Genomic DNA, 10,856 nt, shown 5'->3' with positions numbered 1-10,856 from the left:
CTCAGCTCGTCGAGATGTGTGGTTTTTTCGAAGTACTCCTTAGCCTCAGCTTTTCTAGATATGTGGTTTTCGAAGAGGTCCTAAGCCACAGCTTTTCCAGATGATATATACTATATATCTATTAGATCAATATAATAACAAAGACATGAACAGTTGTGTCACAGGAATTAATACATACAAGCATATGTATATATTATAAAGCATTATTATTTCCCTTTAGCTATAAGGATTAAATAACAGTTGGTATACCTTAAAAGTTATTTGTGTTTCAGAATAGTTTGATTCCAAAGTGTAAAGAAGGCGTTAAGTAGAGTACCAATTTAATAAATATTGTGTACGTACATTTTTTTTTAACTAACAATTCATGGAGTCTAAAATTTATTATTTTTTCAATCATAATAATTAATGTAAACACTTTGAATATTAATGAAGTGTTTTAATGTCATTTTTAATAGAAGATACAGTTCCACATTCAACCAAGTTTCAATACGTCTATAATGAGAACGCCAATTTAATTGTTGATAGATTTACACAAGTTTTAAATCTACTCGGAAACAACAATTCCTTTAACTAAAGTCAATAAGTCAATGGGTGAAGCAATATATATTATTCATTATGATAGAACACAATTTTAAAATGAACAATTCACATTTTGCTATTAAGCACTATTTAAAAACATACTACGACAATTGTTTTGGCTATTCAAACTAGACAATACACACCATTTAACAACTAAACAACGATAACTGACGTTGTTTGCGCGGATTACCCCATTGTCATCGAAAAAAACGAACATAAATATAGAGTTTGCAATAGTATAAGTTTTCTGGGTCTTTCGTAGTTTTATATATATGTACTCTACTTTAGAAGCAAATCGTACAAACGTAAGGGGTATCCTGGCAGAGTTATTGATAGCAGTTGTAGATCATTTATCGTCGGGTCTATTGACTTGTCGTAGCAGATCAAACTAGAATCGCAACTTAACCGTCATGGAATGACACCGTGCGTGATGGGAAGCAATGCGTACCAAACGTGTTTTTTCATCTATTATTATTCATATTGTATTGTGACAGAGAATCAGACGCTATGTATTTTGAAGACAACGAATGTGAAATATTCAAGGTAACAAAAGTTAGCTTGGTATTACTTCTTTTCAATTTGAATAAAACGATTGTCCTCTTTAACAGAGTTGTGGCCCTTCCGGATCTAAAATAGATAATATACAGCAGTAGGCAAGATTTATGCAAGTACTGTCAAGAATTAGGCCGCGATGTACGCTAATACCCCCTATTAGCCTACCAAGGCAGTACAAATGTTAACGCCGCTGATTTGTTGAGTAGAAAAGTTACTTATGTTATCAGTAAGCTGATTTGCTAAACTGCCAAAAAACAGCAATGGTCAAGCTGCCACGGTCAATGCAACAAAACAAAAGGTTCATGATTAAAAAGAAACATGTCATTTGCACAATTTAAATTTGCAAATTTAGAGAATATTATTACTACTTGAAATTGGTTTCTATGTCTGTGTGAATAATGGTCAAGCTGTTATTTTTACTTAAATGTTTTAGCTTCAGTAATACAGAAGTAGAACATTTGTTGCATTTATACCTTTCAAAGCCTGATGAAAATATTTATATGATAAACTAAAAAAATGTGCATTGTTGAACGGTAATAAAAGAAGGTATGTATATTCTCCGTTTGTTAGTTACTTTAATGTTGCATTGGTGTGTCGTTTGTCAATCATCGGAGTGTTTCAAGATTCAGAATTTATTCTGATTGAAAACCTGCGTATGTGCATTTCTAACAATAAAATAGATGAGTGCAATTCTATTGAAAGCTTTAAAAACAACAACAAGATAACTATATCTTTTATATAAAATCCTCACTCTGCGACTTAAACGGCTGTTATTCATCATGTACGACGGGAAAAACGTCGGATTGCGTGATCGCCATATTCTATATTCATTTGGTTTGCATAGGTTAACTCCCTTGCAGACTAACAAGCTCGAATACTTTATTATTTCTGGCAAAGCATTGACTTCGGAAAATACTTGACCATATACAATTCTCTTACTCCAAACATCGAGACGGCGTTGATTGGTAAAAGCATTCTTTCCCAACTAAGAACGATCGCACTATTCATTACAATAACGTCCCTTGAATTGTCAGAATTTGACCTACTTTGCATTTCATGCTTTCTCAGTATTTTTAAGCCGATCTTTACTCGACTTGGTAACAATGTTTTAGGCATAGTTTCTAGGGCAAATTTGATAGCCTGCCATTGTTGTTTTTGCTATTAAATATTCTGAATGATTTGTCTCGGGATATTGTATGTTAATGTTAAAATAGGTGCTTTAAAATTAATTTGACCAGGTTTTATAATGACATCGCTTTAACAGTAGTAGTGTATTCCTATGATAAGTAAAATGTTTTAAGCAAAACAATCCAATCGCCTAATTCTACTTTTACATTGTGTTTCCTTATACTTCTCATCAAGTACCTAGGTTTATGATCCTTCATTGTGTTTTGAATAGCTCTATTGAATTTGGTTAATACCTAATACCTATTTTTTTAGTAATTTGTGACATCGTCTGATTATGGTTTGAGGTTCACGAAGCATCGAATATGTTCTAGGTGTTGCAGATACATATACGAATTTGTAAAGTGTCATTCCGGGGGGATTCTTGTTTGGGTGAGGGGTGTATCGGGGAACCGTTCTCGTCATCCTGTTGATCATCCGTAGTTCTCGTGCCAGATACCTTACTTGTTTTAGCCCTGATGTACCTAGAAGGATAACTTTCAATGTCACCGAAACTGATTAATATGCCATAAAGTACGTGTCGAACCAGAGTATTTATTGCAGCTTTGTAGGTCCATTATACAGCCAAAACGTTTAACTTTGACGTTGCTGTATTAAAAAAAACCTATGCGTCTCCACCATTACACTACACAGAAAAATGCGTTCTAGCTGAGTAGAACGATTGCTGACATGAACAACAATATAGTTATGGACAATGTCTTTATTTTATAAATACACATTAGATAAATACAATACTTTTTGTCACTTTTCAGCACCAATTTATATTTGTGTAGATTAATCAACTATGTCAACACTCGACTTTACCTCAGACCATACTTAAAAGTTGCTTGATGACAGCGGGTTATTCAAATTTCAGTGGATAAGTAGGCCGCAATGTTGTTGTTTTGTATTTTAAGTGTACAGCCGCTGTAGATGATCAACCATGAAAACGATTTATGTTTTGCTCCTTTCCTTTTCTAAGTGTTTTTTTTTTATTTAATGCTTATTTTTTATAATGCACAGAAGACAAACTCATGGTCATGCGTCCTAGACATCATTTACTGTTTAGTCCGTTCTCTAAATCAACGAATCCCCAAAACAACATCGATCTTAGATCCCAATAGCAGCAATATAGACCAAGAAGAAGTAGTTACCGTATGTAATAATAGACGAAGCCGTATTGGGTATACGTGTGTTTACTATATCACTGTCTTCCAAACAAACTCTATATAATGGATATGGAGTAAGGGTATTTGTATATGTAAAAAATTGTTCTGAGAACAATATAAGACCAGATGAATTTACAAATAAGACATAACTGTTTTGAAACATATAGACTTCTTTAGACAAAACTCCAATTTGTTCACAAAAGGCGGATTTCGAAAGCTTGACATGGTCATGTTTATCGTTGACTTGTTCTCCAAAATCAATAAACGTATAGAGTTGGTTATTAAGGCCTCCTGAGTGTTGTTTTAATATAGATTCCTCCGGTTTCGTTATATTTGTCAATGTCAACAGGCAAATAGTACGTAGAGTCATCGAAAGAGGACGTCGTAGAATGTTGTGTGAATGCGCATAAACTACTAAACGATTGTAAAACTGTTACTTTTTGATCATCAATATAAATCTGTCATTTCTTTTCAATAACGCGTTAGTGTGGTCTAAGACTTCCAAATAAGTGATAAATTGTAAATCAAGTAAGTTACTCTTCCGTTAATAGACTGATATACTACATTATGCGGCTGTCTCCAGGCATACGCCAAGGGTGAATTGAAATTGACCGGGAAGCGTTTCCCCTTACTGTCAACTTTTGAGATTAATTCTAAAACAAGTTGCTCTGGTAAATTTGGTGTAAGCGTAAATTTAAGACAAATCTTATAATTTTGTGCATAAATATCAATATCAGCAGTTGGTCCGCAATTCAAATTTGAGAGAGGACTTGTATAAAACACGGGTCGGCAGTCCTGAAAAAAACAGCGTCATAATAAAATGGTACAGCCACATAATCATGAACATTGCTTGAATATTGAATTTGTTAACAGAAGACAACTATTTTATGTTTGTTTATCCTACTATGTTTCCTTCAAATGACCGGATAAAGACCTGCCAGATAAACATGTTAATATCCGGTCCCTCAGTGGTATGTTTTATCTATTTATTATGCAATATAATGAAAGGTTTGGTGTTCAGATAATTTTCTATTATAGCCAACACATTTCATTGACACCACCAAGTCGTTTTTAGCTGTAAATTTATCTACTAAGACCTGCTTGGGTAAGCCAAGTAATGAATGATGAACTTTATATCTTGAGTTAAGCAGTTATACGTAGTTTCATATGTACAAAAGAGAATGCGGTAGATCGTCTGCAAGAATTGCTGTAAAACTGGAATTCTGAACTAAATTATTGTTACTATTAATAGATAATATATACATGTAACGGTTATTCAAGTTTGTTTGGGTCATTTTCATAATATATATTAGTTAAAAATGCTTTACATGTTTACATCACTTACCCTATTTCAGAACACTCGCCACGTATATCACATTCCAACTTGAATCAATTGAAACAATGCGCCTAGTTTCAAAGAACAGAAATGCCCAATTGTTTGAGTAAGACTTGAAATTCAGAAATTAGGTTCGTGACTATTTTGTTCAATAATGCCCCAGTTGTTGGTACAATCGCTAAATTTTGACGATTCGCTATTTTAACGCTCGCTAAATATCTGACTTACCGTTACCTGATGAGTCGCTAAATTTTCAGTTGTTAGTGTCAATTGAGCGATCATCGCTACATAACGAAATCGTAAAATATATAGCGAAATCGCTAAATTGACATTACTTACTGTTGGGTTGTGGTTTCACTGGTTACTTCCTGTTCATCAAAGAAGACGTCTGCAGATGTAAGCCTGCAGATTGAGAGTAAAAAGAAGGTAAAAAGCGTGAATTTTACACTTGGGGAGATTGATTTGTTGTTGGCTCTGTATGAAGAGAACAAAGACAAGCTACGGTCAAGTAAAACAAGCCCGGAAGTAAAAGGAATGATATTGGACAAAATGGCGGAGTAGCTGTCTGTGTTAGGTGTTTGTAGAAGAACTGAAATTAATATATAAAATAATGGGACAACCTACAAAGGAATGGGAAGATTTAGGATGCCTTGAGAAAAGCCCACATAAAAGGGACAGGAGGAGGAGAAGGACCGTCTTTGAAGGAAAAGAAAGAAGAAGCTCTGCATCAGAGGTTGGTGGACTTGTGCTCAGATGACCTTTCCTTCTGTGGGATAACCGGTGGATACGAAACTAAGATCTGCTTGGGTAAGCCAAGTAATGAATGATGAACTTTATGTCTTGAGTTAAGCAGTTATAAGTCGTTTCACATCTTAGTAAAAACTAAGAGAATGAGGTAGATCGTCTGCAAGAATTGCTGTAAAATGGAATTCTGAACTAAATTATTGTTACTATAAATAGATAATAGATACATGTAACGGTTATTCAAGTTTGTTTGGGTCATTTTCATAATATATATAAGTTAAAAATGCTATACATGTTTACACCACTTACCCTATTTCAGAACACTCGCCACGTATATCACAATCCAACTTGAATCAATTGAAACAATGAAAAGTTTGCGTTGTTCAGTTTCAAATGCGCCATTTTTTCCAGGGGAGTTAACTACAATGTTAGGTTGTTTCAACCCGTAGACGTTGCAACCCTCGATACACCAACCCTGGTGCGATAAATAATTTAAATCCTCTGTCATTTTAACCCCTTATAAACGTAAACCATTCAGCCCCATTACCAATGAGTCATTCAACCCATTCATTATTGACACCTTCGAAATTAATATCAGGTCAGGAAATGAAACAATTAAAGGGCAATTAAAAATGTCGATCAGGTGTGTTTAATCAATTGTGGAACCAACACCCATTACATCGGAAAAAATGTATGCAAAGCTAAAATTAAACAACTATGGAAAGAGATTGCTTCATATATTGGCAAACTTGACTTATATTCCCGTCGGCACCAATCACTTAGATGTAACTGAATTGCTCTCCTTGTTGAGAACTGCATTAACTTTGTTTAATTATTCAAAGTGTTGGTAAATGGGATAAGGCCGGGGTACTCCTCCAATATAATTTTAACAACTTCTTCATTGAATATAAAGGTATATTTATACCATTTTAAGGGGCTGGGCCTGGGCGCCGGGGTGACCTTCAACACCACCACCACCATGGATCCGCTAGTGGAAATGGATTCACTGCAATGGAGGGGTTCAATGCATTCTCTATAAGGAAATAATGTCTTGGTTGAAATACTTATTTATCCATGGGTTGAAACGTCTATGGGTCGAATTTCCTTGATAATGCAATAGTAGTCAAAACGTCTCTCGTAATAAACGGTGTAACATTATGTCATTTTTCAGGACCAGCCCCGACGAAGAGTGAACTGCTGAATGTTAATAACATCAGCTCTGGGTCATCCGATGAGGTTGATGATGTCAAATCAAAAGTAACAAATGAATAGACTTGTTTTAATAAAAATTTGGACTTTCCCCCTTATGGGTAACAAGATCATAACACCCCACATACCCCTTCCCAACCCCAAAAATAGTAAAACAATATCATGTCGGTAATGGATTAAAACTATTTAAAGAATGTTCTTGAATAAGAACAGTCAGCTTATACGGGTATATACATCTTAAGAATACTTGCTATTTTTTAAAACCTTTTAGCTGCTATCACAATCAGGCTCGCACACATTGAAACCAACTGTTATTGAACTTTATTATCACCATTTCAATTCAATCTCGCATTGTCCCAACTTCTACGAGTTTTTAAAAAGATAATGTATTTATAACAGTAACTAATTAAATGAATAATAATGAACACTTCAACAATTCCAGGTACTGGTTGAAAAAAAAAAACACTAGATGCCAAGGACCCCTTTTATCGTTCCTGGCTGTAGCAGTGCCAATACTTGCATGAACATAGTAAGCATTAAGGTGACTTATTTTATTCAATATGAATGGAAGCCAGTGAGGGTTTTAATTAAATAAGTGTTGTAAAGTTTAAATAAGCCATTCGGTTGATAACGTCAAAAGCCGAGGTTTTATGTTGTTATTGATTTTGTCATATTTATTCATTTACCTTAAGCGACTCGATGCATAAAAACATATATATTTCAGGACAGTGAACAAGTATCCAAGAAGCAATGCAGCTCTAGCCAATCTTCCAAGAAGCGAAAGTGGGTTCTTATCGTAGTTGCTATATGTATGAGATTACAATTTAAATTCTACTTATGTTATTGGTATTAAACGTTTATAAAATATATTTTCGATCTATTGTTTAATATTCATCGCACTGCCGAGTGAATTGTATTGTTGATATTTAAAAGAAATCCCTGAACACATGGTAAACATATACTTGCTATCTATCTGACCAAGGGGTTAGAGAGGATAACTTGTTAGCCGGGAAATGTTGACGGACGGACGGACGACTACGAAGATCATTCACCCAATAATTATTAATAATAACACATTGTGCTCAAGTGACATGAAAGTGATAAAACAATTTGGTATAAAGATATGTTATATACTTTGCAGGTCTATTTCTGAAGAGCTCCAAGATGCACAACTTAACTATTTCAAAGAACAAACAGAAAAAGTGAAACTGCAAAAGCAACTCATTCTAGAAGGGATTGCAACATCAAAAGCAAAGCGACGCTTTTTTGAGAGGGTTACCAAAAACTTGGAACAAAATGAAGCCAGCAGTTTCCTGCAAATCCTCAGTGATGAGTGAGGTAAGTATTATAACTCTTAATAATCTCTCATATTTCCAACATTTAAAAGTATTGTTGCCCAATATATTCTCTGGTGAGAAAGCCAGTCTCTCGTCCGTCCAATAAACTGTTGTCCAACATTTCCATCCAGCCCAACTCCATCTCCTTCTACCTCAGGTTCCCAAAGAATAAACGCGATGATGTGCAGAATAGCGCATGCCATTATAATCTTTGATGCCTTTTCAGGGACTAGTTGTACCTGAGAATACAAACATACATCAAGATATTGCACACATTGCGTATTATAATTTCATGCGGTTCGAGCACTCAGAATATAAATTTGTAAGCAGTTTCTTAAAAACTACTAATAAAAAGCTGTTTTGGGTGTCACTAGATTCACAAGGTCGGTTTGGAGCTCACTGTATTTTAAAACAAAACGCATATAGTAAATAACGATAAAAAGCTGTCAAAGTGACAAATAAGGGACTCCAACCTCTGTTATATTGAAATATATACTTCAGACTCAAGTGCATATTTTCTGTATTTCAAAATAAGTAGCCACCTGAGATATCATCGTTGTCGCCGTGGTCGCTGTCGTAGCTGTCGTCGATGTCTTCATCATTCTCAACACCACCACCATCATCATCATCATCATCATCATCATCATCATCATCATCATCATCATCATCATCATCATCATCATCATCATCAGTTTAATTATTATACTAATACATCATTTGGTTATGACATTACTGCTAATAGACCTCAATATAGAGGTATATCATTATATACGATTTCAGTTATTTGTCTTTTGTTCACAAAAGTATAAAAAAATGAAAACAAAAAACCTCGCCAAGTAGTATGCCGAAGCGCCTTTTCCATCTCCCGAATGTTGATTCCACAATGACACGGGTTCGGCAGTGTGCTCTGTTATAGACAGCTTTTCTATCTGTGTCCGCTGTCCTGAATGGCGTCAAAAGATATATGACACATGCATACCTGCAAAATAATTCAGAGGTGTGAAATACGTCTTTTCCAAACTCTGCAAAACTGAGTATTTTCCCTGAGTATTTACGCAACCGGACATAGTATATGATCCAGTGGCGTAGATAGACCTGAAGAAATTTGTAGGTCCGATGGTTCTAGGTGAGTTTGAGGATAAGACCCCCTCCACGCACACAAATAAAACATTTTTTTCAAAATAAGAAACAAAATGATGCAATTTCGGAGCATTCCATGAGAAAAAGGCACAATTACATCCATCTTATATCCACACTTTTATATATGCAATGAAAACAATGAAAGCAAGCCATACATGGTTACATGCAATAAAACAGACTTTTGAGTTGTTTGAAGTGTTTGAGTTGCTATTAGTTTTTTTATTGCAGTTTTGGTTTATTTAAATTTTGTCATTTTTCAAAAAAAGTGTAGGCCCAGGCCTACAAAGCATATATGTATAGCTACGCCACTGATAACATAATGCGAGAAAGAATCAACGCAGATAAAAGAAATTACACAAAGGATTAAAACTTGACTTCGTCAATAATATTAAATTTAATGGCGGTGTTCTTATGCTGACTGTACAGGCATTGCAATGCGTCTACAAACGTTGACGCTATGTATACCAATGAAGGTGTCCTTCCATATAAAACTGTACTTTGTTTGCCTATAAAAGTGTTTCAGTGGTACACTGTAAAATTTTAACCTTTGTGTTGTATGCACTTCCTAAATGCAAACGAATAAAGTATGTTCTTTGAACCGACGTAAATTGAATACACACCCACTATCTCCGAGAAGGATACAATCTTCAAGGCCGCGATGCTGTGTCTCCAGGTGTACCCCCAAGGCAGATGACTTTAATACAAACCTGTCATGAGCAGACCCTGGCAAGATGGCATTGATGGACATAAACTTCCCTGAAATAAATCAGTAGGTTTCATTTAAATACACATTTGTATCAGTTCTGTAGTTGCTCATCAAACTTGACGTATGCATTATTATAAAAAAACTTATTCCGCTTACAAAATGCAAATTGAACAATAGGTTTTAATCGACTTGGCAATCGATTCCCAATTTAGCACCAAAAATGCATAGAAGTTACCAGTAAGCTATTTACATTTTGAGTATACAGGACAGGAAATCATGAGTTTTTCAATCAGTACCTGAGAAATCAAATGTCACATTTTGAAAAAAACTTAAATATATAAGTTCTACAAAAGTAACAACTATTGTGATATTTTTTTTTACAAACTAACAGTACCTTTTTCATCACAAACCGCATCACATTGATCAAGGGAAACCCCTTACGGTTGATAAATCCCCTCTCCTGCTCTTTACTGGGTTTTATCACTCTTACATGGGTTCCATCAATGAGTCCGATGACACATGGAAATCCAGCCACATCCCTGAACGCCGCTTTCGTCCGATCCTGTTCAGCTTGGTCAGGCAATCGAATTAACATTTCTGACTTGCTCGCGATGAGGTCAGCCCCGCAATGTATGACACGGCACACAGTTGCCTTGTCCCGTCCAAAAGTATCGTCTACGACTTGCATAAATGCACAGGATGCAAGGTATCGCAGTGTTATACATACTTGTTCCTCAACAGACATACTGCATTCCTGGAGGTTGTTCTGCAAATGTCTTCACCCAATAAATCCCATACCGGTACCTCTCCCTGAGTTCACCTTCTGTGAAACTAAGTGGTTGTGCGCCCTGAAATCTTTTTCTTTTCGTTCTCTGTTTAATGCAGCAACAACGGCAGCCATTTTGTTATTCGCTATG

At 35.3% G+C, this 10,856-nt stretch overlaps 1 protein-coding gene across 1 annotated transcript; it reads right to left on the bottom strand.

The window, feature by feature from the left end:
• Positions 1-8,110: 8,110 nt before the first annotated feature.
• LOC128204627 (uncharacterized) lies at positions 8,111-10,684 on the bottom strand. The gene is made up of 4 exons (XM_052906029.1): positions 10,381-10,684; positions 9,858-9,989; positions 8,927-9,036; positions 8,111-8,332 (listed from the first exon to the last, which is right to left on the bottom strand). Exons 1-4 carry the CDS (start codon positions 10,682-10,684, stop codon positions 8,111-8,113), a joined length of 768 nt encoding a protein of 255 aa, XP_052761989.1.
• Positions 10,685-10,856: the final 172 nt, after the last annotated feature.

The sequence above is a fragment of the Mya arenaria genome, chromosome 10 (assembly GCF_026914265.1).
Source record: "Mya arenaria isolate MELC-2E11 chromosome 10, ASM2691426v1".
NCBI lineage: Eukaryota > Metazoa > Mollusca > Bivalvia > Myida > Myidae > Mya > Mya arenaria.
This window is presented reverse-complemented; position numbering and strand designations above follow the sequence as displayed.

Coding starts and splice junctions, on each gene's coding strand:
- LOC128204627 (XM_052906029.1), bottom strand. CDS start 10,684: ATGTCTGTTGAGGAACAAGTATGTATAACACTGCGATACCTTGCATCC. Junction 9,990..10,380: donor GGAGAGGGGATTTATCAACC/GTAAGGGGTTTC, acceptor GATTTATTTCAG/GGAAGTTTATGTCCATCAAT. Junction 9,037..9,857: donor TTGTATCCTTCTCGGAGATA/GTGGGTGTGTAT, acceptor GACGCCATTCAG/GACAGCGGACACAGATAGAA.